The sequence below is a fragment of the Pseudocercospora fijiensis genome (assembly GCF_000340215.1).
Source record: "Pseudocercospora fijiensis CIRAD86 unplaced genomic scaffold MYCFIscaffold_5, whole genome shotgun sequence".
Taxonomy (NCBI): Eukaryota; Fungi; Ascomycota; class Dothideomycetes; order Mycosphaerellales; family Mycosphaerellaceae; genus Pseudocercospora; species Pseudocercospora fijiensis.
The window spans coordinates 3,176,593-3,204,316 of record NW_006921536.1 but is presented as its reverse complement, the minus strand read 5'-3'; the positions used below and the strand labels follow the sequence as shown (position 1 = coordinate 3,204,316).

The window sequence follows — 27,724 nt, the reverse complement described above, 5'->3', positions numbered from 1 at the left end:
ACAAAAAGTATGTTTATTACCCCGTTATAGATCTATTAGCTGCTTAGTAAAGAATCGTAGCATTTGTTGTAACGAAGCGGAGGCACCGTAAACCCCGCAAAGCCGACCGTATCGTAAAATTCTCGAGTCCGCTATATTTAATATATATTTCCTTAACGATTAGTTTATAGATTCTCTTCGTTGTTTTTTTGCAAATTAGCTAATATCTTAGAGATTATAGATATATATATAGAGATTAAGATTATCGTTGCGTTATTGCGAATAAAATCGAGAACAGCGAAATTCTCGGTCTCGGAATAGTAATCTCGCACTCGGAATAGCGGGCTTAGCGAGCGTATAGGAGCACTATAGTATAGCTTCGCAATAATTAGGAGGTTTAGATTAATGCTAGAATGCTATAATAACGATATATATAAATAAGCTATTTACGGCCGAGAATGTATATATATATAGGATAAACCTCCGCGTGTTATTATAATATAGAACGTCTAGTAAGTGTTAGAAAACGAGCGTATTATAAAGCTAGCGGACATTTCGAAAGCATACCTCCTTACTCGAGACCCTAAGCCGATAGCATTACCTATTTCTTTAGACTCTTCCTTAATCTAAACCTATAACTATTAAATACACTAGTTAGCTTACGCTATTCTTCTTTGTTTAAGCCTCCGAGCGACTCGATATTATATTTCTTAATCGTTGCCTTTACCTCTATCGAAACTAGCGCTTCGCGATCGCCCTCGTCGTTCTTCTACTTAGGTTAGGTCTTTATTTACGAAAGCGCCGATTTAAGGTCCTTAAGCGGCCGCGACTAATTATTACTAACTAGGTTGCGTATAGCACTCTTATATATAACAAACGATACCGACGGCGATACTATAGCGCGGATTAGAGTAATAGGACCGGAAGAGTCGATAATCGATCGATTTAGCTACAAACTACGTACTAGCTCGCGAATAGCATCCCTAAAGTTAATATTAGTAACTAAGGACGGTCTACCTATTATAGTCGGCATTCCTTACTAAATTAGCATCGTCTACGTCGATCTAGTCGCTCTAGTCGCCGCCGAGAGTCTAGTATTCGATTAAGTCGCCGTACGCTTATTATTCTTCGCCTTCTTCGCGATTCTTAGCTTGTTAAATACCCTTATATTAGGCTCTTCCTTTAAGTACTTGCTATCTCTAATCTCGGCGGACTATAACCTTAAGTAGTCGCTTATTAAAGGGAAGTGATTCTCGGCACTATTAGGTTTAGGTTAAGGCTAGAAACAGTAGAAATTCTAATTAGGACAAGACAATAGTATATAGGTCTATTCGACTCGCAATTTAGCCTCGTAATTGCTAGCCTTCCGCTCCTTAGTAATAAATACGTCGCTAGCGGCAATTTGAACGTTAGTCGCTTTCTTCTTACTAGCATTCTAAGCGACTAGAAGTCTACCTAGAAGCCCTCCTAGCGGCGTATAACACTCGATAATAACATTAATTCGAACGTTTGTCTTCTTAGCTTCTTAGAGCGATTTAGCGACTCTTAGCGCTTCTATAACGTCCGAAGACTGCTTCCTATCGGTCTCGAAGATATCGTCCTTCTTAATTAAGGTATATATTACTCGTAGCTTAATCCGGCGTACGAGCTAACTATTCTTAGTAGCATTATAAGAAGCCTACTCGCGTACGGCAATATCGAAGTCTAGGTCTAATCTCGTACTAATAGAAGAGGTGCCTACTAGCTCCTTACCCTTCTTATTAATAAGATAAAACTTCGTACCGCACTAGACAATAACCCTCGTAGAAGAGCGCTTTTTAGGCTCTATATTAGTATCTCTATCTAACTATTTTAGTAGCTTAAAAACAGGCAGTTTAATAACCTTCTAAGTAGCCTCTTTAATAGATAAGGCTTCTATTATACCCTTATCGAAGACTCCGCTATAATCTAAGTAATTATCGTTATCCTTAACCTTAATAACCTTAACTTCTATCTCCGAGAGATCTTCGAGTAAAGACAACTCGCTTTCCGGCTTCTCGATAAGGCTACGCCCTCGCCGTAATAGCGGCGGACTTATCGACTTCTCGAGCGTTCTTAGCTTCTTATAAAGTAACGGCCTCTCTACCGTAGGCTCTACTATAGGCTCTTTAGCCGGTAATACCTTCTCGGTTAGTTTATAGGCTCTTACTAACTTGCGAGGCGCTATACTAATAAGTAGATATAGCACTAAACGAGTAACGAGTTAAACGACCGAGAAACGAGTAACCTAAGTCGATAACAATACCTTAACTAACGAGAATTCGACGTATATAGCAAATAGTAGTACCGAGAGGAACGGCGTAATAAGGAAGAGGAGACAAAGCTAATATTAGGTAGATTCTATAGCTAAGAAAGAGCTAGGGGTTCTCCTATTAGGCGCTTAGATCCTCTAATAGGTAGCCTCTATACCGTAGCTAGAACTTTTCGAAAACACAGTAATCTGCGATAGTAGTATTAGAACTAGACCTTGCCGGAAAGAAATGCGTTAATATTCTAAGTTGCAAAAGTGCATCTTGCGATTATCTCTGCGGCCTAGTTATCTCGAGATTAACCCCTAATAGCATCTATAATTCTCTAAGACGCGAGAAAGGTTCTCGGCACTTAAAGCCATAACCGGGTGCTGGGACTTTGCCGGAAAGAAATGCGTAGTTATGAGTTGTAAAAGTGCATCTTATAGTGCTTCGAATTCATGCCGATAACTGGTACGATTTCTGCCGAGAGAGGCTAACTTGAATCTGTGATATGAGATCGATCATCTCTGCAGTCCAGTTATCCCGAGACTGACCCCCAATGGCATCCATGCAACATCTCCTAAACAAGACAAAGGTTCTCGGTACTTGAAACCATGACCGGGTGCTGAGGTATGGCAGCGCGAAAGTAGTAGTTACAACAGGAGGGGAAAAAGGCACCTCACTGCCATCCTAGATGACACCTGTTCTGGCACCGGATGGCACGGTTCTGATGACTTGAAAGGATATGAGATCTGCGCGCCACCACATATCATGGCATACATGCAAGGCGACGTTGAATTGGTGGACAAGAAGTGGAATATGCCAGCCGATCCAGCAGACCTGAAGCTACCAGCTGTTGTCGAGACTTCTAGGTCGACCGAAGGAGATTGGCGAGACCCACCCGAACATGTGCAGCCACAGTATCGATATGTCAAACGCGGCTTGAAGGAGCGCCACGTCCAATTCATTGCGATAGGCAATACCTTGAGAGCACCCCAATTTCTAGGACATTTGCTGACGTTCGAGGCAGGTGGGACGATTGGAACTGGGCTATTTCTCGGTATCGGTAGACACCTGGCTCAGTCTGGTCCGTTAAGCACATTTTTAGGTTACATCATCACAGGATGTGCGATATGGGGCATGGTATGAGATCTGAAGCGTGCCTGCGGACTGGCTTCGCGACACATGCATCGACTGATGGGGCCTAGATGCAATGCCTCGGTGAGATGGTTACCTGGCTACCATTGCCCGGTGCTATTCCTCAACTTGGCGCCCGCTATGTGGATCAAGCTGTTGGCTTTGCTGTAGGTTGGAATAACTGGTACAATATGGGTATCACTACTGCAGCAGAATTCTCTGCGGCAGCAACTCTGATATCATACTGGAACGACACGATCAGCCCGGCTGTTTGGATCTCCATCTTCATTGTGGTCATTTTGGCCCTTAACGTGTTCGCTGTGAGCATATACGGTACGTAAATGCAGATTGGGCGAGACCAATTCAGCAACGGCTGCAAATGGGCTGCACTGACTGTTGCGCCAAAGGCGAGGCTGAGTTCATCTTTGCATCGATCAAGATTGTGACCATGGTTGGTCTGCTCATTCTAGCCCTCATTATTGATCTCGGCGGAGGTCCCAGCGGTGATCGTCTCGGCTTCAGATACTGGAAATCACCGTATTCAGCAATGGCAGAATACATTGGCACTGGAGATACGGGACGATTTGCTGGCCTCTTTGCTGGGTTCATCGGCGCTGCATTCTCCTACGGCGGTTCAGGTTCGTTGCAGTCGATCCTCGATTCCTAACTTAGACGGCACTGAATTTGTTCTAGAATACGTGGCTGTGGCAGCAGGTGAATCTAAGAATCCCCGCAAGAGCATTCCTCAAGCAGTTCGGAGGGTGTTTTGGGTAAGATGACGATCACTTTGCGCTTGGGACAGTTGCTGATTATCGTGTCTCAATCGTGTAGCGGATCCTGTTCTTCTACGCTCTTGGCTCACTTGCTGTCGGCGTGCTCGTACCGCACACCGATCCCAACCTAACGGAGAAGTCTGGCGCAGAGGCTTCTCCATGGGTGATAGGCATTCAGCGTGCTGGCATCTCTGCACTGCCATCTATCATCAACGCGGTCATTATCACATCGGCAACGTCGGCTGGCAATGCTTGCGTTTACATTGGCTCGCGGTACTTGTATGCTTTAGCACAGCTTGGCCAAGCACCACGAATACTGCTGTGGTGCACAAAGAGGTGAGATGTGGTCGAAAAGGAGGGCTGGGCCTTCATACTGACTTTTGCGCTAGTGGAGTACCGCTGTGGTGCGTGCTCTCGACAGCCTCGTTTTCCTTGTTGGCGTATATGTCGGTGTCGTCTGGATCTGCAAACGTGTTCGGCTGGCTCACGAATATCTCCGCTTTGGCAAGTCTTCTCACCTGGTCTACCGTGGTCACTGCCTATATTCGATTCTATCGCGCGACGCAGGTTCAAGGCATCGATCGTAGCGAGATGGCTTTTCGTGCAGTAGGAACGGTATACACGGCATATGCCTCCCTGGCCTTCTTCGTCATAGTTATCCTCGGCAATGGCTTCTCCGTCTTCACGAAAGGAAATTGGAATACCAAGGACTTCATCATCGCCTATATTGGCATTCCGATCTATGCGGTACTGATTATTGGCTGGAAGGTCATAAAGCGAACAAGATTCATACGAAGTTATGAGGTTGATCTCATGAGTGGCAAGGCTGAAATTGACAGGCAAGAACACCTATGGGTTGACGATGCACCGCGCAATGCTTGGGAGAAGGTGTGGGCGAAAGTTTTTTGATTTTGCCAACTTTTGTGCTTTGATAAAATTATGATTCGCATCGGGCTTTAAGATTTCACTGTATCGACAGAGTGCATGCTAATTGACCTAGATTTCCTATCCAATGCCAAGATTCATGCCAATGCAACAAATGGGTAGCGCGGAATTTATGGAAATCTACCCCAACCACACGCAAGTGATCTCGCACGCCCATAACAATCTCTGCATGCTTGCCTACGCCATCTCACAAAAGGGCGCTCAGCGGATCCTTTTCGAGCTCGGGATCAATTCCATGTCTGGACCTACAGATAGATATTGGGTTCCGGCAGATGTGTCATGGTCAAGGAGTCAGTTGGGGAGGCCATCTCACGTGATTGACGTTGAAGCCTCAGTTGTTTGGGCAACATGTGCCAGCGGGAGCGCAGGCGGCATTTGGCGATATCAGTGGTGCTTAGACGGGCAACAACAAGCAGGCTTATGCGAGGAATATCAGGCAGAGTGTGAGGTTAAACTTTGAGAAGCTTGCGGTTGGGGATAAGACGGGTTACACGGATTTGTTGAAGGATGGTGAGGAAGGGCGTAAGTATGGGTGGTGAGCGGCGATGCTTGAATGTAATGGCATGTAGTGACATTCGTATCAATGTGCGTCGCGCGTCGCTGATACCACGCTGTGGCGCTGCGTATGCGATTTATTCCCTAAGTCGCTGCCACCGACACATTCCTTCTTGCATTGGCGAATACTTCTTACGCTGGGCCCTGCCATTGAGAAGGCAAAGCCAGTCTGATAGTCCCTCCTGCTGCCAGATTTGGCTCGTGCGTAGTCTTCCATTCCTCTGGACGAGAAACTTGCAAGTCAGCCCTCCCCTGTGCGACCCACATCTTGTACAGCCTGGAGCCTTCGACTTTGTTCGACACGATGCAAGTCATGCGACCCTCCTCGTCGGTCGCTGCGCCTGGATCTTGAACCTCCTGACCTGCTGGCTCGAGCAACCAGCCAAGTGCTGTCTTCATATCTGTCACCTCGAAAATTTCTTCGAGCGCGGAATCCACGGCATTTCCCAACTCATAAAGCAGTTCCTCCTTGCCTTTCGCAAAGACGGTCTTGTCCGTTAGCAAGAGTTGACCAATGCTTGTCTGCCAGCGGGCCTCCCACTCTTCCAGAGTTGTGTTCAAAGCAGTTGCCACCTTGAACAGTCCGATCTGGCAACGTGGATCGCTGCTTGGATCCTCAAGCTTCATCTTAATGTCCTTGACCACGGACACGCGTGAACCGCCTGCATAGTACATCGTTCTGACTCGTGCGTTGTTCTGCTCCACGTATGATCCGAGCGGCATGACTGCTTTGAACTGGCCGTATTGAGCACCAGTAATATCTATGATGTATGACTCGCCATCACACCCGTCTATCCCCATGACGCTGTGCATGTCAATATCAGGTGCCACATTGCCGTTGGGGTAAATCCGCCGAACTTTGCATTGAGCAGAGATCTGCAATTCAGCTTGTTCGATAGAGCGTGCGAGTCCTGATCATTTTGTCAGCTTGGAAATGCTTCTGAAGACTTGTCAAGTGAGATAAGTACCTTTGAGAGCTTTCTCGGCCAAGAAGTTCAAAAAGACAGGCGCGTCATTGCAGAATGAATAGCTGAGCAGAGCTTTCGCGTCCCCCGGGTCCTTCACAACGTCGCCGGGAAATGCGTAGAAGGGAAATTCCTTGCCGCCCTTGTATTCGCCGTCCTTGAAGTATAGCACGTCATCCTTCTTTTCGACGCTGTCGATTTTCAAGTCGAACGCTAACAACCGCATTTGATAAAGAGCACTCTGAAGTAGTTCGCCCGCACGATAGATTGCTCTGCGAATATTCTGGTTTTTACAGTGTTGAGCATGTTGACCTTGATGCGCAGTGCGGCACCGGATACTGCAGTACTTGGTGTAAGTCGACTCTCCTTCCGGGGATTTACCCTCACTGCATTTGAAGCAGATCAGGACAGGTAGTGGTGTTGGTTTGGCGCAGGCATTGCATTCATCATCGAGGCTCATCGCTGCCAGCGAGATAGCAGCGGAGTCGGCCATCTTGTGTAAATGGGTCCAGTTTGTTTTTGATGTCGCACTCGAGCTTACGAAATGATTCTGAGTCTTAACAAGGTGAGCTTTGCGTGTCTTGGCATGCATATGGAACAATCCAAGTGGAGCAAAAACGGCGAAGCAGATTCATCACGTCACTCACCAAATAGTCCTCCAATTGAACGAGTGCTCAAGTCTCATCGCCCTTGAGCACCCTTTGAAGCGAGAGCTCCCCCGTCAAAACCGTGGGGCAATCTGCTTCATGATGGTCTTGTTGAAGACGAGTCCGCGGAACGAGTAGAAAGACTCTTGCAGGATCTCGCCAGCGCGCTGTATTTGTTTCTCAATGGGGGGCATTTTGTTCTTTCCAGTGGGCATCTCGGATATCTCCTTGCGCAGCTTTTCCATCTCATCGTGAGAAAACTTGCCCGTGTCGACAGGCTGCGACCACTAAAAGCAAAGGCTATGAAGGTCAGCTGCGGCCACTTGGAAGAGTCATGCCTTGCACCCTCCGATATACCTACGTCGATGATTGCGTAAGTCCTCAATGGCCAATCCATCTCGTAAGCGATGTGGAATCTTGATGAGCCACTGCTATCTATGAGATGTCCGAACCGACGATAATGTTGCGAATGATGTCGAGCAGACTTACATGTGATGTTCGTGGCCTCAAGTCGTTGTCGTCGGCGTTCGAATGGAAAGGCAAGCGCATGGCGTGCGGACGCGGCCACCTGCTTAGTAAAGAGCGGGAAGAAGGCCAGTCCCAGCCCCACAAGAGGAAATAACATACATTACTAGAATGTGCTATGGTAGGGTATCCAACATTAAAACATTTCCATCGACCTCTTCGTTTATTCATACACCGTGTCCGAACAATGCATGCTCGCCGCCAGGACCAGCGCATATGTTTCTAGATCATCAAAGCAAAAAGCTTCAGATCGTACTGCACATCTTCATGGCCTAGGGCGTTGCTCAAAGGCCAATTCTGATCCTCAAATGCGCTCCTCACAGATCCGGTGCTCTTGCTCGAAACGCTACTCAGTTTGCTATGAGCGGGACTGAGTGGACTGGGGCTGTTCGGCGTGGTAGAGCCTCGGCGCTGCTCGTTTGGTGCGATGAGTGAAGCGGTGGAGCTGTAAAGGCTGGAATTGCTCTGGTCGCGGAGAGGAGAGCTGCTTTGGTGTCGCTGCAATTTCTCGATTTTTAGTTTCAAATTTTCGAGCTTGTTCCAGCGCTTGTACAGCTCTGGATTGTACGAGCTCTCTTTCCATGCCACGAAGAAAGTATTGACCGCCGTCCAGGCACGAGTCGCAGCCTTTGACCGCCAGCGGGCGAGTAGAAGTGCAGCTAGGCAGACCGATACTGCGTCCCATTCTGCGTAAGCCGGGCACAGCCACATCCAGCGTGACAGGCCTGGCTCTGATCTGATCGTGCGAAGGCTTTCGAGGACGGTCGCGGACGCTGACATCACCTCTTCCATGTCTTGGTTCGAGAGCTGCGTGAGATCCCGACCTGACATAATTGCCGAGAGCTTGAGCCTGGCGACGGTCGTCTTGCTTGAAGCAATGGCGAGTCTGCATACAGAGGAGCCGCATTGACAGCGACACCAATACTTCTCTTCCAGAATCTTCTCAAGAGACTCAATTATGGATAGCTTGCCATCTGTAGGTAGGATTGGCCAGCCATTGTCCTCCATGAAGTCATCCGAGTACAGGACCGTCCGCATGTAGTACGTGGTCTCGAATCGCAACAATGCGAAAAACATGTCCGGAGCATGGGCCTGGCTGTTCCTCTTGGCGTCCAAATCCTGTAAAGAGTCAAATTCACTGTCTTGTATGCCCACCGGAAATCTCGAAGTGCATTGTCGCTCGTACACCAGTGGATCTGTACCATTCACCTCTGCAACTCGAGCATCAAGAGAACAAATGTGCCACCAAAGCCGTCTCCGGTATTCGCAGTCTAAAAATGACAATCCTTGCGTTTCGGGATCTCGGTTGGTTTTGAGTTTCAATGCAAGCCGGACGAGGACGGCGGTGAGGCACCAAACGTAGTTTGCATCGAGAAAATGTTGTCCACAGATCAAGTAAATCGCGAGTGCCTGCACGGCCTGAATCGTCGGCTTCGACATAAATCCAGATTTAGCGAGCGTGCTCTCCAGACGGCAAGCATAGGTGCTTGAAAGTGGCCTGGCAGACGGACAAGACGAGGCATCTGGCGCTGATTGTTCCAGACTTGCAGCAGCCGCAAAGCAAATAGCATACTTCAGGGCCTCTGCGTCCAGACTGACTTGCGCTTTCTCTTCATCTGTGGATAGAAAGAGGTGCTGAACGGCAGGCACGTGTAGAACCTTCAGCAGAGGGTCGACACTTGATGTGTATTGCTGCCACATTGCCCACAATCGTTTCGGCGTGAGATGCTGCTGTTGAGATTTGGCATTGGTATCATTCTCAAAATGAAACAGGAAGTTGGACCCGGAAGCCCTCTTCTCTGCAGATGGTGTCGTTTCTTCCAATTCAGGTATCGTGGGCTCGACAGCTACGAAGCTTGCCACGCTCGATGATCGCCTACGGTGCTTTGCTGCCGCATCCTCTTTTTCTCTTGTATGCTTCGTAGGAGAATCATTCCGTGGCTCAGGCCGAGCTTCGACTGCTGCAAGCCTCTCGGCAAGCTTTCTCAGCTCATCCTCCAGTGTCTGGATTTTGACAGAATCTTCGCCGGGCGATGTGGGTGTGGGTGAATATGACTTGCGTGTCGGCTCGCGAACAGCCACGACATTGGACTGGACTTGATATGGCTGGCTTCTGCTAGCCAAAATTTTACGTCGCTGAAGCTCCAAGTATTGATCCATATCCGCACGCGAACGAGAGAGAAGGATGGACACTTCATGGAGCGAGCTGTGTAAGTATCCTCCCGTGCCTGACTACATCCGGAGGTAGGGGCCGACTTATGGCCCACCTCGGGCGTCGACCAGCCATGGTGATCCTGTGTGTCGTATGGGGGAGAAGCGTCAACACGGTCGTGATCTCAAACGAGCCCGGGTAACGGCGTCAGGTGGGGATCAGATACCGGTTTCCAGGCCTGCAGAAAGCTACCGATTTAGAACATGTCGGCACTGCGAGAGCCGTAACATGAGGAGAGTTGCGGCTCATGGCGAGGCTGACATGGAATGCCTGTCCCCGGAAAATGATAAAGGCAGATAGAGTTCGTCTAGGCGTCCGGGGGCGGAAGTGCTCCTTGGCAAATTTGCTGATATATGTTGAGTGCTATAGCGAGATATCAGGCATTAGGGACCTTTAGAAGGTCCACCGGCTTCCAAATAAGCGCTAGCTAGTAACCGTTATGTGAAGGATTAATGTAGCGCTTTTTACGGACCTTTAGAAGAGGCTACTTTGCATGTAATTAAAAGCGGTTTAGTGCGGTAAGGAGCCCCTATTCTAGACCTTCTAGGGTATAGACTTCAGCTATAGACCTGACCTGTAGACCTAACCTGTAGACCTGACCTATAGACCTAACCTAAAGCTATAGAAGAAGCTATAGAAGAAGCTACTATAGTTACAGCAACTACTGTAATAGCCGTTACTATTGCGAGTAAATACCTCGAGGAAGATAGCAGTAATAAGGAGCGGTAGGCACAACGAGAAGGTAAATCTATACGTGAATACTAGCACCGCCAGTCGACTGCACTACTGCAATTACTAATAACCGCTCTGTTCTACCTCCTAATTACACTAACGGCTATACACCTAGACCTTTACATATATAAGCTAGTGCCCTCTTACACTATCTCGAAGACCTAATAGCTACTTTCTACCTCACCGTAGCCGGTTACAGTGTAGCTTATTATTCGGTAGTGCTAAGAGGCCAATTTGCCTTTAATAAGCCAAGCCGGTTAGGGGTTAAGCCTCCTTCTACATTCTTCTACTACCTAACTTCTTATAGTTAGTGAAGGAATACAGCCCCTACTAGTTGTTAATATAGCGTCTTATATGCTTTTAAATAAGGTTGTCTTACATGTTAGGAAATTTAGCGTACTACTATTATAAACAGTAGTTTACTTCTAGAGGGCGTTATCTATTAACTTAGTATAGTTTGCCTAGTATTTGACGGTGCTTTTCCTCTTCTAGTACCGTAATAACCTTCTCGGTTATACTTCTAGTTCTGACCTCATCTCTATAGCTCTTTCTTGTATATAGATCTAGCTCTTTCTACAATAGCGCAACACCTTCTTATTGCTGTTGTTCTTATCGCTATGCTACCTGTCTTGTCTAAACTAGTGCCGCCGTTTAGGCCGGATCGTATACTATACAATGTAATCGATATTCGAGAACAGCTATTCAATGTGCTAGAGCATAGATTGACGTACGATCCGGACCGTTTCGAGGTATTAAAGGCCTACGTAAGCAACGTGTATAAGGAGTCGAGGTCGGCGAGAACGAAGGATGGCTTAGAGCAGCGGTCGCACTAGTATTATCGTTATAGGCGCGATTAGTAGCGAAACAGGGTGCTTCTAGATAGTATTCGCAAGGCTAAATACAATAAAGAGCCTTGTAATACTATAGTAGTCGTTGTATCGCATTATCGGAAGGGGGCTACTAAACTATACGAAATTAGTGTCCGCCGCTATCGAGTCGACCCTTCCGCGGTTAGTAAGGACCTATATTGCTATAACCTAAGATATATAGATATTAGGTCGTTAAGCAACGCTCTAAGGGTGTTTCTCGAGGAGCTAATAGAACAGCGCAAATTCAATATAGCCGAGGTGCTAGATTTCGTTAGAAATAGTCCTTCGAAGGACGAGTTTAGCAAGATAGGTAGGCAGTATGTAAAGGTAGGCACTGTTACGTAGTCGAAGGTTAGGCCTAATCTAAGGAAGGTGCGTAGTAACGACCGTAGAAATGCGAGTATCTAGCTGGACGACCTTCCTGTCGCCCTCTAAGGCCTCTGTAACGACCTAGATAGTAGGCCGCTCTAGTATTAGATAATAGAGAAGAAAATAAAGGGCAAGGTAGAGCGTAGCATTGTCTTCTAGACTGAGTGGCAGCGACAGTTGTTAAATACCGAGGTAGGGGATGTAAGTGCAGGTGTTGTTATTGTTATTACTGTAGAAGGCGCATAACTAAGCTTCTAAGGCTTGCGTTCTACAGTTCCTACAACCAACTTCAAAAATTCAAAACATTACTAACTTACATGCTATACAGTTGTTCTTGCTAGACGCAACTTATAAGACTACCGACCTTAGCTGGAACCTTTTTACTATCCATATTCGTAACTAGTTAGGGTGTTGGTTGCTAGTAGGACACTTATTGCTAGAATCTTAGAAAGCCAAGCTAGTAGAAGCCGGTCTTCGAGTTATTAAGAATTGGTTACTATACTAGAATGCTGTAGCCGCTATAATCGACGACTCGGCCTCTAAGCAGGCGGCAATTAACCTATCCTAGAAGGAGAAACAGGTGCTTATTTACCTCTGCTAGCGGCACGTTAAAGAGACCTTCCTTCGCTCATTTCTAGAGGCCCAATTTCTAGAGATTGTTAAGCGCTTTTACTACTCGATCTACTACGCTCGAAGCTCCGCCGACGTCGGTAACGATATAGCATAGATACAGGACTAGTTAAAAGAGAACAAGCCTATAGAATAGCAAAGCAAGGTAGAATACATACGGTACAATTAGGCTAGTTATACGTTACGGAAATAGGCTACTTAGGCAAGGCTTCATAGCCTATTGTTGATACAAATAAGGACCACTTCGCCTCTCGAGGGTTATCACTACGCTATTAAGTTTGAGCGTAAGCGCAGCCTCGTACGCTACAACCTCTATAGCACTATCCTCGAGGTTCTCAAGGTAGACGATAGGCAGGCTTATAAGGCACAACTGGCTAGCTATAGGATCGGCAAACGCATATAATATTAGTACAAAAAGGGACTTCTAGGCTTCGAGAGTCTGCAGCTACTAGCGGCTTAAGATCGCCTTCGAGAACAGGTAGATATTGCTATTGAGATAGAGGCTAAGGCGGCACCTATATACAAGGGCACACTATGCAGTTATAACGGTGTAATACCTTCTCGTTATAACTGCCTCGCCTAGTTTCAAACACGCCTTCCTTGCTACTACATTCTTCGTAACTACCTGTTTAATAGACTAGAAATCAGTAATATATAACAGCGACAATATGTCTAGCTATTTGCAGGCCTTAACGTTGTCTTAGCTTACGAATACTAGCGCGCTCTCGATATTTAACAACTCGTTATCGAAGGCTACTAAGAAGACGCTATTACCTTAGCACAAACACTACAATTAAGAGACCTTCGAGGCCACTTTAAGGAAGCGGTAGAAACACTGAATTTGAAGTATTAGCGGATAGTAGATGATCCTTCTATTAACCCTTCTATTAAAGACTTATTCTATGCCTTCTACGTACGGAAGGTTAAGGACTTCTCGGACAGTTGTTACGCACTAAATATTGACCATTTTATCGCCAATCTATAGGAGGTCTAATTTATAGGCGAGACCGAGCGCTAATAGACGACTTAACTACCTTCTAAACCTACTATACTAACTCGATTGCTACCGCTAGGTACGCCGGAAACTTATTACGTCTATGCTAATATAACCCTCCGACCGTTACTATTAAAACGGCGCGTTCAATCGTTACCTATTCGCTAACCTGTGTTCTTATTACCTCCGCCGCTAGGTAACCTTACTCCGAGGCTACCTCCGCCGCTAGGTAACCTTACTCCGAGGCTAATTCCGCGCCTTCTACCGCCGTTTTATACGCCTATACGCTGCGAGACAGTGCTAGAAACACAGTCCTTACAACCGCTTAATTTAGATAATATAGAAGAGGTAGATTTGATAGGAGATACAATACCGCTAGTGCGAGGTCTACCTGCGCCGCTAGGTACTCACTATTTAACTAACTACTAGCATTGGGGTAAGCTATTATAGGTCTTTATACACGGTATTCGCGAGATTAACGGCATTACTATAGACGACCGTTACTTTACCGATTCCGGCCTCTCGTCCTTTAAGGAGCTTCTTATCTTCTATAACGTAGACTAGGACACTATAGATACGATAATAAGCTATATAAGAGACGAGGATTACGAACGAGCGGCTAGGCGACTAACTAGCTAGACAATAGACGACTTAGAAGACGACGCCGTTAATAACTTGCCTAGTAACGAGCGAGTTAGACGAGAATTAAGAGGCGTAAGGACATATAGTAACCGCTAGTCAACCGCTAGTAGTAGTAAGTTAATAACAACTCGTAGACTACGTACTAAGCAATAACAATAATAACGAGGTCGAAGAGATAGCAATTAGCGAGGGCAAGCCTTCCGCTATAGTCGTAGAAGGCGGTAATTCTATAGCAATTCTATAATAACAACTCTTAGTCTATATAATAGTCTCTTCTACTGCAAAATTGCCGCTTCTATAATAGTTAAATTGCCGCTTCTATAATAGTCAAATTGCCGCTTCTACGATAGTCAACCGACAGGCTCGAGAGAGGCGCCCTTCTTAACCTAAATCGTTACTACGCCGAGTGGTTCTAAACGCTACTAAACTAGAGGGCTGCGGGTAGCTTATTGCCTAGTAATCACTAGTAAAAGGCTGTGTCTATGACTCCACTTTAGGTTCAGCTAAAACACCTGACATCCAGGATAAATCTTTGAATGGGCCTATTCAAAAGCACGGTCCAGGTCTACGAGTCGATAACTCGCAGGGGTGGAAAACCAGCCTACGAAGGATGCGGTAGTAACCTTCGTATCCACCTTATTCGCCGACAGCGTGAAATTGGTGGCTTCTGAAGGTCCCTATTGGGCGATGATTGCCAATGAGGCAACCGCGTGTCTTCTTTGAGGCCAGGACGAGGAGTCGGTGGAAGGGAAGTGCTGGACTGGAAAATGTCGCGCTGTCGAAGCTGAATCTGAATATTGAAACAATAGTTGACATCTCCACCGAGTCCTTCATCAGCTGCATCTGCGAAACCGGAGGTCGTCTCTTGCATCGGCTCCTTCTGGTGACTCGCGTATTGCACACGTCAAGAAGCTCACGTCAAAATCGTGCTTCGGGCGATAGCCTCGAGATCGAGACTCACAGAGGAATGATCAGCGCTTCTCCACGAGGCGCGGTCACAATCATGCCTGCCTTGCATCAGGGTGTGTTGGCACAGCACAGAAAGATGGATCACAGCACCGTGGACAGTAAGCAGTGGCGTCGGCGGTAGCAGAAGGGCTGCGTAGATCGAGCCACCTGGAGTTCTATCATGTCCAGATCTCTGGACCAAAGCTTCCAAGGCTCAGTGTGCCTCCCGGCTGCGATCATCCGGGGGCCAACCGTGAAGCTGTGGTGAGCCGAATGCTCTCTTAGCTCGTTACGGTCGACGGTCGCCAGGCGCCAGTGATAGGCTTGGAGACATTGCGTGCACTGCAGAGCCTGAATCTGAGCCAGGATGCATGGAGCAGATACCATCAGCAGCACTACATACTGGCTATGAGCATCTCGCTCTACCATGGTCCATGATCTGACGTCCTGCAGGTAGAGAGATCTGTAGCCCGGATATGAAGCTCCATCGAGAAATAGGAATTCCCATAGAGTGATTAACTACAGGCAATTGGTCTCGAAATCTTGCAAACGCACTCGGCGACACGACAAGACGTCGTGCCAGTAAGTGCTCGCCGTGCCTTCAGCCAGATAGATGTCCAGACGGAGTTTTGAGATTCCTGAATAGTAGAACCTCAGGAGAGAAGCGAAGAAGCAGAATTTCGAAGTGCTCGGCGGCAGCTTCCGAATTCAGCCGGGAATAACGAAGCCGAGGGCAAACCAGCCAATCGGGAAAGAGTGGTAATCGAGGCGTCACTTCACATGTCCTTTGCTTGTGTTTGTCTACACCAGCACTGAATCTGCAGAGCGAGATGTTGGCACAGAGGATCGCGCAGCAGTCGCTTCGGCGGTGTATGTATACGATACAGCAATTGGGAACTTCTAGCTGACAGCATTGCAGTAGCCGCACAGCCCAATGCATACCGATTCGCGGCGCCAGCAGCAGTCGCAATGGGCATTGCCGGACAGAAGAGGTATGCACGGGAGCGTCTTCTGACAGCGGACTGCTCTTCATACTAATGAAACCTCATAGACTGGTCGCAGCAGCCTCCGTCTCCGAAACCCACGCCCGCAACGAGATTCTCGCCAAACAGCGCTTAAACCGCCCCGTAGCACCACATCTCAGCATCTACCAACCACAAATCACCTGGTACCTCTCAGCCCTGAACCGCATCACAGGCTGCACCGTCTCCGGCCTTTTCTACGCATACGGAGCTCTTTACCTCGTAGCGCCGGTATTGGGATGGCATGTGGAGTCGGCAGTTCTTGCCGCGAGCTTTGCTGCGTGGCCAGCGTTCTTGCAGGTGTTGACCAAGTTCACTTTGGCCATGCCGTTTACTTTCCACTGTTTCAATGGTCTGAGGCATTTGGTTTGGGATACTGCGAGCATGATTTCGAACCAGAAGGTTAGCCAGACAGGATGGTTCGTGGTGGGTCTAACGACTGTGGCTTCTTTGGCTCTTGCGTTTATATAAGAGGAGAATACATAAATTTCAGACACAGCCCTCGGCTTCACAGGATGCAGATTTTGAAAACCAGTGCTGCCTCAACCACGGTCAATACCGATACCGATGTTTTGGCTTTCGGATACCCTCGTGAATGACATGGGCAACTCACTTTGGCTTTGTGATTGATCGCTGATCCCAGGAGTTCAGGTCGCGTCTCCTCGACGCGATCGCTGCCTGTCGCCATTGGCAACGCGCACATTTATATTGCCTTCGAGTGCTACGTCAATTCCATCGTGTACAATCCATATGCAGCAATTATGAACACGTTGACGGAAACCCGCAAGACTGACGGCAAAGGATATGGAGTCTTCGCCCTACAGCCGCTCAAACGAGGCACTATCATTTACACAGAGGAGCCAATCCTTTCTTTCGACAAACCGTCACACCTCGTCTCCCCCGCGGACCTGGAGCTCGCAGTGAAGAAACTGGGAGCTGCAGATCGAAAGGCTGTATTGGCGCTACACCGAGGCACTTCCGTTCGGTTTGCCTCCAAGCTCAAGGCAATCTATCACGCCAATAGCTTCGGAGACCAGGAAAGCTCGTCTTTATACCTCAAAATCTCACGGATCAATCACTCTTGCATTCCAAATGCAGTAGTGACGGAATGGCATGCCGTCATAGCTTTGAAAGACATCGCCGAGGGCGAAGAACTCGAGATCAGCTATTTGAACGATCGCATCTCAGGATGGACTGCAAGGCAACGGAAGGCGTTGCTGGAGATGCACTACGGTTTCGAATGTCGGTGCATTGCTTGTCGACCTACCGAGTTTATGAGGCTAAGCGAATGTCGCCGGAAATTGATCACGCACCTCAGATATGCGTTGGACGGTTCTCCTCCCGACTATAGTAGATTTGAGAACATTGTTCTCACGCGGACGCCTGACCCTCCAGCTCCTCGCTGGCGCCCACTCACCGAGGTTCAGCGAATCGAATACACCTTCCTCCTCGCCTGCCTCTATGAAGCTGAGGGGCAATGCCCAGCTCAACAGGTTGCGGAACTGTACGCACAAGCTGCAATCCTGCTCTCGAACCTTCAACAAAGTTATCACCTGGTGAAGGCAATCAAAGACATAGTGTTCCTTGAAGCCGCCCGATGCATTGGGGCCTGGTATAAAAGGGCGATCACCATGAGTGAATCTATCTTAGGAAAGGCTCACAACCACAACAAAACCTTGAGGTCTGAATGGGAGGATATCAGGGACAAGTCGATGTACACAGTTGCTTGCCTAGTGGTGAGTACTTCTCTGTCGCCGATAAGGGCTCGTGCTGACGTTTGGCATTCACAGCTTGGCGAGGAGAAACTACGTCCTCACTCTGGTGAAGGACGAGAACCATTCGCGATGCGGTTTGAGAAGAGTCCAATACCAATTCTCTTGACAGAGCAAGAATGTCGAGCACTAATCCAGAAACGACTTGGTGTCCCGGCATAATATGGTCTTTCAGAGTCACATCACTTGCGGCGTAGTTCGCGAAAGACAATGACCGCTTCTATAGGCAATATTCAGCCTGGATTGCCTTCGTGATGCTTGGCAGGAACTCTACATACAGATCGGCAGAGCTATCTTCCTCCGTGCATGCGTGCATGAAGGTCTATTGATAGCGAAACGCCTCCTTCTCAAAACCCGGTAACACTATGGGTCACCTGCAGATGTCACAAGCCACGGAGAAAAAAAAAGGCTGAGCGCTCAAGGTCTGAGCAAGTCCCAACCACATTCAGCAGTGGAAAGGCGCCCTAAAGACGCTTGTTACATCCCACACCACTACAAACAGCGGACGGTCACATTCTATTAATTCAGGGTATCAAGCCATCGCCATGAACTTGGGCATCTCAGATCTCATTTTTTCCACACTGTCCGGGGGCAAAGCATTCTGGTCGTTTTGTTCGTAAAGAAGAAGAGAATCTCATATTGATCATGGTGGACGGCGACAGTTCTCCTTCTGGCGATCGCTATCAAAATTGACCAGCGTCGCGACATCTCAGGGCCACACAGCGGTTTGCGTGACAAAGTATCCCTCACGGTCTCCCGATCAACGACAGATAACAGCCTTGCCATACATCTTGCCTTCAATGACGCATTGGCCGAAAAAAATAACATTCAGCGTGGTCTTGGCACATAAGCATGTCCTAGGTCCCTATAGAAAGCTCAGTTGGTTTGCCAGTGGGGTTATAAAGAAAATTCATGTGGATGTTTGGTGCGGCCGTAACCGTCAAGCTTCATTCCTGAACTCGTAAGTCATGCAAGCATGTCTATAGCAACGCCGTCCATCCCCCGGCTTTCTTTTGTGTATCCCCCACCTCGACATTACGAAAGCGCTCGGGGAGATGCAATCGAAAGAATGGCAATAATCGCCGTCATGGACAAGCGCTGCTGTGCATAAAGATGACGTAGCCTTCTCGTCCCTTGACTTTCCCTAAGTTGCGAGTCGTCCTGCTCTTGGCTCAGCTGCTGTCGTTATTCACTGTTGAATGAACCGATTAATCGCTTGTCCCGGTCCTGCTGTCACGCCTCACTGGATGTGCGCGAAGCGGATGGTCCCCGGTTGGCGCTCTTGCGCTTGCGCGACTCAATACCGGAATTTGACTTCCTTGTAGGCTTCGGCGTCTGCTTTTGGTGATCAATGTCGATGCTCCATCTAGCTGTGCAGATTGTTGTCTAGGCCACACGCAAGAATTATGTGGACCTTCTTCCCACCAAGGAGGATCATGCTCCCATCCTGAATACAAGTAGGACTCCTAGAACACTGTGCCATCGGATATGATCATGATAGGTGGCTCTTTGGTATTGGGTCGTGAGACTTCTGCAATTTCTCGTCCGCCCTGCATATCATGTTGAGCATCAATTTCGGAGTCTGGGAAAGTGCTGGACTTACCTTCCACGTTCCGGCTTCGAGCATCTGTGCCAAGCTAAGTTTGTTCTCGCCAGAAAGATCGAGCAGAGCGTTGACTTCCACCAAAAGCTCGTCCAGGAACCCGACAGTCAAAGCTCGCCACTCGACAATGACATCGTCGTCAGCTGTAAACATTGGTACCACTTCCACGTTCGGCTGTCCTTGCCTTGTAGAATTCATTTGGTAATGCTCCAAACCACGAATGGCGTCTTCCTCCTTCAACGTGAGAAGGCCGGTGTCCACAAGCAGGCCACCATTTCGGTACTCGGGCAGGCCGGTCATTAGCTCCACACCTACGAAGTGCACATGCGCCAGCTTCTGCATGGGGACCATGAGGGAGTAGGTCAGCCACTGCGTCAACTTGTGGAATGGCACAATGCTTTCCCAAGGAGTGTTGGGATGTGATGGCATGGAGCCACAAGGCCAGGCGTCACCGAGTGGAACTCCATCAATCTGCGTTCTCGTGGCAGGCCAGATGGCAACGAGACCATTCATGAGGGTGTCCCATAGTGTCGGCAGAGGTATGATCGGAATCGATGTCGCGTACGTCGAGGGATGCGCGAGTAGGTAATCGAGCATGTTGCCGGGTCTTGCTTCGGGACCAAAGATTTCTTGGTTCAGAAGCGCATCGCCAAGTCGGATGAGCAAGTTCGTTCGACCCTCCAGTCCATCCATGGGATTCTCCGGATTGACCTGCAATCCCTTGCCCATTTGCTCCACCGTCAACTTCTTCAATGCCTCGCTGTTCACCTGAAATGGCTGATCGGGATTGCTGGAGAACAAGCCGGTCTTGAACATCTCCAAGCTTGCTACTGCGAGACCCTCGCTGCGCTTGAACACTTTCCCACTCTCTTTCGATTTGTACTGCCATTTGGCGCCAGCACCGGCGTCTAAAAGCACCGAAACCAGAAATAGATCGATCAATCGTCGTGTTCTTTCGTGGCTGTCCACCGTACTCGGCCAAGTCTGCATGAGCTGATCGACTCGCGGTCTGCCACCGACCTCAAAGTGCTGCCACCTGCCGTGAGGAGGAATAGAGGAATAGTCTGGAGCATAGTCGCGCTACTTCACAATCAGCTTGGTGAGAGTAGACAAGGCCATGCGCCTCTCCCACCTTTATAATTGCAACAACATAATGCGCCGTGTCGGCAAACTTTGACATATCAACATCGAAGTGGCGTAGCTGGTTTCTCATGGCCTTCTCTAGCACAAGCTTGCTTCGCTCTCTCACGGAATAGATGCTGCGTAGATAGGCGGCCGGGTCGACGTGCGGATCTGGAGCTTTGGGCAGTGGTATGTCTGGTATGCTGGCATTCTGCGAGGGGATGCTATTCGCTTGTCGCATACTGCTGAATGGGCCTCTGGGGCTGTGGTTATGAATAGGAGAACGAGGCTCGCCGTTAGCTGAAGCAGCTTTGTCCTTTTCTCTCCTCTTGAAGATGCCCATGATGCTCGCTTGGCTTGCCGGGCGGACGTCGCCGAATGGCCGAATGTTGCTGTACGTGGGGCGAGGGGGTGGGCTGCCGAAAAATCCGCCAATGCCAATGCCAATGCCAATGCCAACGCCAACGCCAACGCCAATGCCAATGCCAATGCCGTCACCGCCGAGTTTGGTGCTGAGCTGAATCACTTGCTTCCAATGCGGTGCTTGCGCTTGGTCGTGAGGTCGAGAAGGGCCCACGGCAGCGCGAATGCAGGTCGCCGGCGATGTGGGAGCTGCTCGAGTCCGGCCAGCAGGAGAGCGAGTCCTGTCGGATGAGTCAGCAGGAGAGCGTGCAGGATGAGGACGGGACGGCCGCGCCTACTTTCACCAGCAGCGGCAGTGGCAGCAGTAGCAGTAGCAGTAGCAGTTCATCTCACGGCGGCACCTGTGACGACGGGATCGATGTGATGCTGCACGAAACAAAATAATCACTTCGGGGGAAGACACACGCACTGCAGCGCAGCACTCCCCCATCATGTATATAGTGCTATTCGTCGCTCTATCCCTGATGCTCGCGTGCCCGCTAACAGCTACCGGCTACGACTAGAGATGTTGTACACAATGGCACAGGCGTGAACATCACCGTTATTATACGGTGAACATAGACCCCGTCACCCCTTTGGTGCTTGCAGCTTGCCTTATAAGCACAGCGGTTAATATAGCCGAATACATCGGATAACTGCTCGGCACGGTGGATATTCTTCGTAATAGATCATTCTCGGTGTAGGTCTTAAGGTCCCTAGGTAGCTAATGATTAGCTAATCTGTGTCTCGTGCGTGTTCATATCGTGAACACTGTGTTTATACTTTATAGGCCCGGAAATTAAATACACTGTGAGTCTACGTCTCTAGCTACAGCCTACGACCCAACGATGATCTGCGGCCAGGTGCTCGCTATCGCTCGTGCAATACATTAATTGCAGCCCCGCAAGACCTGCATGGCGCACACTGCCTGCTCCCTGCTGTCCCTGCTCAGTCCGCACAACCCTCTGAGCCCGAATCGGTACGCGGGTCACTATGAGAAGCGAATCCTCGGTCCGGAGGCATGCCCGACAAGTTAACACGAACTCGCCGTGAACGACGATAAGCCATTTCTGTGATCGGTGCACAGCCTACCTAGTACCATGCCAGAAGCCATGGCCAACTGTCGTATATCAACTTCACTATCGTATATCAACGTCACTATCGTATATCAACGTCACTATCGTATATCAACGTCACTATCGTATATCAACGTCACCTCATGGAAGACTCTGCTCCCACCTTGCATCGAAATTCGAAGACGAACCACAAGAACCGGCACCGCGTGATAGACTTGCTTTCTTCATTGACTAGTGCACTCGGGGTATATTGGCGTGCCTGCATGAGGAAGAGCTCCGACCCGCTATCTACAATCCTTTTTGAGACATTCTCAATCAGTGCAGGAAAGATAATGGAGACCAACAACCAATGCCCCGCAGACCCAACACTAACGCCAGCCTAAGATGCGTAAACTGCGGTCCGCTGTACAGGAAAGTCTGGCCAGCTGCTTCAGCATCTCTAAACTGGCTTTTGGAGAGAGCGCGAGCACTACAGGCCGGCCGTTGGAACTCAGATCATATCGAGCCCAATCTCGCCAGCACGAATGCAAACCTGAAATGGAGAACGCAGGCCGACGGCACTCATACCGTGGCCGCCGCGGGCATACAGCTCCGCCGCGTCAACGACAGCGGATTTTGTACTGGTGCACAATGAAGCTGCATTCATAGCCGGGCCTTCGGCTGATCAATCAACTCCAGAGCTCCCTCCTTCACCGTATAATTCCGCCCCCTGTACCAACCCATCCACTGGCCGAGAGTCTCCTCTCCCTCCTGGCCGGGATAAAGGCCTGATGAACTCCATCCACTTCCTTCAACACCACAACCTTGACCAGTTGCTGGATCACGCCCTTCGGGCTCTCCATCGTGGATTGCGTGACCGGGCGTGTATTTCAAAGTCACAATCGGACGTTGATCGAACCCTTCTTCCTCGAGCTCTTGCTGTGTCTTGACAGGCGTCACACACGCATCAGTCCCATCAAACACCTTCTCCCACTCAGCTCGCGTCTTCTCCTTGAACAGCTTCGTGAAGACAACCCTCTGGTGGTCCCACGTCCTCTTTTCAAGCCTATCCTTCGGCGAGAACGCATCTTCCGGCTTAAGCCCCAACCCTTTCAAAAGCTCAGCATAAAACTGCGGTTCCAATGCCCCAACAGCCATATACTTCCCATCCTTCGTCTCATAAGTATCATAGTACGGACACCCACCATCCAGCGTATTCGTCCCCCTCTCTTGATCCCACAACGGAGTCTTGGTCCCAAACCTCGGCATAGAAGCCAAATGCGCACTCCCATCAACCATATTCGCCTCCACAACCTGTCCATGCCCACTCTTCTCCCTTTGCAGCAGCGCCAACAAAATCCCCATAAAACACACAGCACCTCCACCCGCAAAATCTCCCACAATATTCGCCGGCGCATAAGGCTTCCCCCCAGCTCTCCCCATCATACCCAAAACTCCACTCACAGCTATATAATTTATATCATGCCCCGCCATATCTTTATATTTCCCATCACGCCTGAAACCCGTCATTCTCGCCACGATCACTTTCGGGTTGATTTTGAGCAAGACTTCTTCCGGACCTAATCCCATTTTCTCCAAAACCCCCGGACGAAAAGGATCGATGACGACATCTATGTTGGGGATGATTGCTTTGATGAGTTCTACACCTTTTGGAGTTTTCGTGTTTACAGCGATAGAGGTTTTGTGACGGGTTAATTGGTCGGGTGTTACGGGTGGAGGGTCGGAGCCACCATGGGCTTTGGGATGAGCGCGGTCGACGCGGAGTACTGAGGCGCCGTAGTCTGCGCAGAGGAGGCCGGCGTAGGGACCTAGACCACGATTAACGAGAGGCAATGATTGAGTGAAAGGGGAAAAAAAATACTTGCCTGGCGCCAAACCCGCGAACTCCAATACCCTCAATCCAGCTAATGGCGGAGATTTCGATGCCGCGCCGTCCATCACTTGACCGCTCACGGTCTGGAGGTTTTGGCCTGAGAAGGACATTTTTGTTTATCGACTTACGTTACGCTTGGAAATGCAATAGAGGATGGATTTCTCAACATCTATGAGTGTGCACGCGTGAAGGCATTGCGTGAGCTTTTGATGCTGATGCCGGGTGAGGATAGCCTCGGGAGCTTGAGTTGCTGCTTTGGGCTTGTTCCCTGTCCTGTCGGCAAGCTCGAGTCGTTTTTTGTTGCGGGGAGGGGACCAGCCAGGATCGGGCCGGGAGAAAAGTGGGGAGGAGGGGAGTGAATCCGTAGAGAAAGCCACACACTTTATGCATTTTCTCTTGCTTTTATATAAAATACATTCTTCATTGGTGAATGAACTGGCAGAAGAATCGTACCGGTACTTACTGCCTGGGTGTATGCCATACTTCTCAAGAGATTATTAATGAAAAGGCCACGACAAAGTACAAAATTTTTGATTCTGGTAGAAGAGCTGAGACTTCGGTTACTGCCAATGCTTTCATCCAAGGATGTGAGAACTTTCCCGCACTACTGGCATACGAACCTATATAATAATAAGGACGAAAGGAAACTACTTCTTGCAGGGAAATGACAGGGTAAGCTATCCTTGCATATTCTTTCAGCCGATGATCGACAGACGAGCCATTATTGGGACAGTTCTTAGTAATGCGAGAAATTCAAGAGGAATCAACTGAGAACGTCCCCAATGAGGTGGACTTCATCAGGAACACTCTCGGCAGGTTTCGAGTTCTGGGGCCAGAGGTATACATCCGGACTTTTGGAGACATAGGGCTAATGATCCAATGACTCGTCCTTCATCTCTGCCTGAATCATTCGGCCGCTTCGCTTCAAAGCTCGTGGGAAACACATACATGTTATGCAGATGTGCGATGAGGATGTGTTCTTGCAGCTAGGTCTCGCTGCGCAGACGGAAAGACTAGGGGCCAGCTTGTGAAGAGCGTAGTAGGACTGCTGATCTTCTCAATGAGCACGTAGGTAATCGGTTCCTGTGTCATCCAGCACGTCCTTTCTCATACGCTCGTGCCAGCAACCTTTTCTCCCGCAGCCCCTCCTTCTCCTCGCATCAATGCTCTTCTGAAAGAGCGTAACCGATCACTAGTAAGGCGAACGGAAGCAGCTTTTAGGCTAGGATGAGACCGGCTATGCCAGGTCTGACGATTTTTCTTGGAAGTTCTGGGTCGAGTGTGACGAGCTTCTGGATGCCTTGGCTGGCCTCTGTCCTGGTCAGCATGCTCGAAATTATGATGCGATATCTTGATTGAACTTCTCACAATGCCACCTAGGCTGCTGTCCGGTCATCATAGCTGCGAGTCGCAGGATGAGGCCATGCATATCTGTCTTCTGACATGTGGCTGCTGTGGAAGTATCCAGCACTTGCGGGCAGGCCACTCATCACGATCTTCGGTTTTGATACCGGGCTGTCGGGTGTGGGAGATGGCAATGTTGTATGGCCGGCGTCTTGAGTGACGGCAAGGCACTCGACACGACGATCGCTATCGGATTCATGTTGCTTCTCGCTGGCAGTGTGGACTTCAGCGGGAGATGTAGAGCTTTTGAGACATCGTTCAGCCTTCAACATGCTTTCGGTCTTCGCTGCTGATGACTTTGCTGGCGATTCCTGCCGAGCATTCCTTTCCCTGGTGAGCTTGTCTTTGGCTAGGCCGAGCAGACCCATTATTGCAAAAGATTTTTGAAACATTGTTCTGCCACATGTACTGTTTTGAAGGAATGTGTTGATGATAACTCGTTGATGTTTCTGCGGTCGTGGAGATGGTATGAACCTCAAGTGTTGGTAAATAGCCCATGTTCACACCTTCCTTGGCTACATCATTGGATACCTCATGCAATGAGCGACTGCGTACCTACCTCTTTTAAGCAGTGCGCTTTCTCATCTTGGCGAGCTTTGTTTCCGTTAACTGTGGTTTTCATCAAAGTCGATGGCACTCGATCTTGACCGCATCTTGGCTGAGATATATTGTGCTATTCAATAAGTCGCGCTATATGCGGAGACCATGGATATCTCCGCGTAGCTATCATTTTGCCGTAGACCTACCTACACTATACAAATTTGGTAGCAATCTAGGGACGGAACGAAAGTCTTTCTTACCTCTGTCTACTTAGGCTCTCTTAGTAAAGCTTAAGGTTAAGAACAAGGCATATTCGGAAGCCGTTAACGAGCCGTTACTATACTAAGAGCCTCTAAGCGACCGTAGAAGCCTTCCTTAAAGAAGAAGGAGGCCCTTCTCGTATAGCAATCGACTAGCCGAGCTACTAATAACGCTAATAAGCGGCGCCGCTAAGAGCTAACCGTTAAGTTAAGTAAAGGCTCGAATACTAACGACGAGTTACTAGCGGATACTTAGTAAACCTAGCAAACTAGTATAGACGACGACGACTATATATCGGCTAAAAAAGAAGATAAAGCTATTAAGCAAGAGATAGAGGTCTTTAAGTACGTTATAGAAACTTTTTTACTAATCGCGACGATCCTATCGATAGGATCGCTTAGGATCCTTAGGATCGTACGTTAAAGATCTTGTCTAATAGGATCGTCGCGATCTAGAAATTCTAGCAAATCTGTTCGTAGTAAGAATTTTATTCTTTACTATCTAACTCGTATATCGAGTCGGGCTCGAGTCGTCGTATATACTAGTACTAGTATTTAAATTACATTTTCTATCGGATCTATATATTATACGATTGTTGCTTCTACTAATATCTAACGTTTATACGTATACTCGGGTAACTACTAGCATTTATATATGTCTACTACGTACACTAAGTTAGTACCGACTTAGCGACCGACTTATATAGTATTAATAGATTTCGTTATATTATATAGGGCATCTATTTATTACGGTTAATAAGAATATATTCTATTCGTCCTCTACGGCTATATTAAAGCGATATACCTCTACCTTCTTTTATTTGTTTCCTTTCGACTTCTTCTTCTCTTTTACTATATATCTCCTAATTCTTCGATCCTACGTCTCCTCGTTAAATGCTATCTCCTTAACTTTGCCGCCGTCCGCCTCTATATCCGCCTACTATATCTACTCCCCCTCTTCTAGCCCTAATACATCCCTAACGCGATTACTTACCGCCGCGAATAAAGTCTTATCTATTATATAAGACTAGTTATAGACTATAGATATTATTCGAGAAGCAAAATAGCAGCGAATAATTAGAGACGAAGGGAAGACAGTTAAGAAGGAAGGGAGGACGAATAGAAAGCACTATATACTAGGGCAGAGGAGGTACTAAAGGCGGAAGATAGAAGAACCCCTAAGAGGGCATATAGGATAATAATCTTAGAATAGAACTCCTTAGAGGACTAAAAGCAATCTACAGCTAGGCAAGCTACGTAATTACAAAGGTAGCTAATACAGTTACAGCAAAGATTACGAAGAAACAATAGGAGATAAGCCTAAACTACCGCACCTAGGTAGTAGTAGCTAGTTAGGAGGCGCCAAAACCCCCGAGGACAGTAGTTAGAGTCTATATTACGGACCTATAGGAGTAAAAGGAAATCTAAGGACTTATAGGGAAAGAGATTGTAGAAAGA

The 27,724-nt window shown here is 48.4% G+C and overlaps 10 protein-coding genes across 10 annotated transcripts; 5 read left to right on the top strand and 5 right to left on the bottom strand.

The window, feature by feature from the left end:
- Positions 1–3,167: 3,167 nt before the first annotated feature.
- Positions 3,168–5,053, top strand: MYCFIDRAFT_108339 (uncharacterized protein; the record flags this gene model as incomplete). The annotated part of the gene is made up of 6 exons (XM_007929381.1): positions 3,168–3,392; positions 3,458–3,719; positions 3,794–4,024; positions 4,080–4,156; positions 4,218–4,495; positions 4,549–5,053. Coding segments are annotated over 6 exons (1,578 nt in total), but the record flags the coding sequence as incomplete, so codon positions are not given.
- Positions 5,054–5,791: 738 nt separating this feature from the next.
- Positions 5,792–7,117, bottom strand: MYCFIDRAFT_197348 (uncharacterized protein; the record flags this gene model as incomplete). Its single annotated transcript, XM_007929380.1, has 2 exons — positions 5,792–6,570; positions 6,628–7,117. 2 exons carry the CDS (start codon positions 7,115–7,117, stop codon positions 5,792–5,794), a joined length of 1,269 nt encoding a protein of 422 aa, XP_007927571.1.
- Positions 7,118–7,168: 51 nt separating this feature from the next.
- Positions 7,169–7,893, top strand: MYCFIDRAFT_175689 (uncharacterized protein; the record flags this gene model as incomplete). The annotated part of the gene is made up of 7 exons (XM_007929379.1): positions 7,169–7,200; positions 7,232–7,353; positions 7,389–7,522; positions 7,549–7,602; positions 7,650–7,671; positions 7,697–7,715; positions 7,752–7,893. The coding sequence occupies 7 exons, from the start codon at positions 7,169–7,171 to the stop codon at positions 7,891–7,893; spliced, it is 525 nt and encodes a 174-aa protein (XP_007927570.1).
- Positions 7,894–8,018: 125 nt separating this feature from the next.
- On the bottom strand, positions 8,019–9,956 carry MYCFIDRAFT_83604 (uncharacterized protein; the record flags this gene model as incomplete). The annotated part of the gene is made up of 1 exon (XM_007929378.1): positions 8,019–9,956. One exon carries the CDS (start codon positions 9,954–9,956, stop codon positions 8,019–8,021), a length of 1,938 nt encoding a protein of 645 aa, XP_007927569.1.
- Positions 9,957–16,013: 6,057 nt separating this feature from the next.
- On the top strand, positions 16,014–16,751 carry MYCFIDRAFT_72469 (uncharacterized protein). The gene is made up of 3 exons (XM_007928933.1): positions 16,014–16,062; positions 16,112–16,184; positions 16,244–16,751. The coding sequence occupies exons 1-3, from the start codon at positions 16,023–16,025 to the stop codon at positions 16,683–16,685; spliced, it is 555 nt and encodes a 184-aa protein (XP_007927124.1). The 5' UTR covers positions 16,014–16,022; the 3' UTR covers positions 16,686–16,751.
- A 224-nt stretch (positions 16,752–16,975) lies between these two features.
- Positions 16,976–18,095, top strand: MYCFIDRAFT_83606 (uncharacterized protein; the record flags this gene model as incomplete). The annotated part of the gene is made up of 2 exons (XM_007929377.1): positions 16,976–17,718; positions 18,005–18,095. 2 exons carry the CDS (start codon positions 16,976–16,978, stop codon positions 18,093–18,095), a joined length of 834 nt encoding a protein of 277 aa, XP_007927568.1.
- Positions 18,096–19,452: 1,357 nt separating this feature from the next.
- On the bottom strand, positions 19,453–21,054 carry MYCFIDRAFT_43242 (uncharacterized protein; the record flags this gene model as incomplete). Its single annotated transcript, XM_007928828.1, has 3 exons — positions 19,453–19,536; positions 19,590–20,669; positions 20,722–21,054. The coding sequence occupies 3 exons, from the start codon at positions 21,052–21,054 to the stop codon at positions 19,453–19,455; spliced, it is 1,497 nt and encodes a 498-aa protein (XP_007927019.1).
- A 907-nt stretch (positions 21,055–21,961) lies between these two features.
- On the top strand, positions 21,962–22,823 carry MYCFIDRAFT_175685 (uncharacterized protein; the record flags this gene model as incomplete). Its single annotated transcript, XM_007929376.1, has 7 exons — positions 21,962–21,976; positions 22,013–22,124; positions 22,147–22,162; positions 22,201–22,305; positions 22,340–22,395; positions 22,425–22,444; positions 22,509–22,823. 7 exons carry the CDS (start codon positions 21,962–21,964, stop codon positions 22,821–22,823), a joined length of 639 nt encoding a protein of 212 aa, XP_007927567.1.
- Positions 22,824–22,831: 8 nt separating this feature from the next.
- On the bottom strand, positions 22,832–24,127 carry MYCFIDRAFT_188925 (uncharacterized protein; the record flags this gene model as incomplete). The annotated part of the gene is made up of 2 exons (XM_007929375.1): positions 22,832–23,997; positions 24,055–24,127. The coding sequence occupies 2 exons, from the start codon at positions 24,125–24,127 to the stop codon at positions 22,832–22,834; spliced, it is 1,239 nt and encodes a 412-aa protein (XP_007927566.1).
- A 1,311-nt stretch (positions 24,128–25,438) lies between these two features.
- On the bottom strand, positions 25,439–25,834 carry MYCFIDRAFT_197343 (uncharacterized protein; the record flags this gene model as incomplete). The annotated part of the gene is made up of 1 exon (XM_007929374.1): positions 25,439–25,834. One exon carries the CDS (start codon positions 25,832–25,834, stop codon positions 25,439–25,441), a length of 396 nt encoding a protein of 131 aa, XP_007927565.1.
- Positions 25,835–27,724: the final 1,890 nt, after the last annotated feature.

Excerpts from the sequence above, each read along its gene's own strand:
- MYCFIDRAFT_72469 (XM_007928933.1), top strand. The coding sequence starts at position 16,023 with ATGTTGGCACAGAGGATCGCGCAGCAGTCGCTTCGGCGGT. Across the intron at positions 16,063-16,111 it reads GCAGCAGTCGCTTCGGCGGT|TAGCCGCACAGCCCAATGCA; the intron begins GTATGTATACGA and ends ACAGCATTGCAG. Across the intron at positions 16,185-16,243 it reads GGCATTGCCGGACAGAAGAG|ACTGGTCGCAGCAGCCTCCG; the intron begins GTATGCACGGGA and ends GAAACCTCATAG.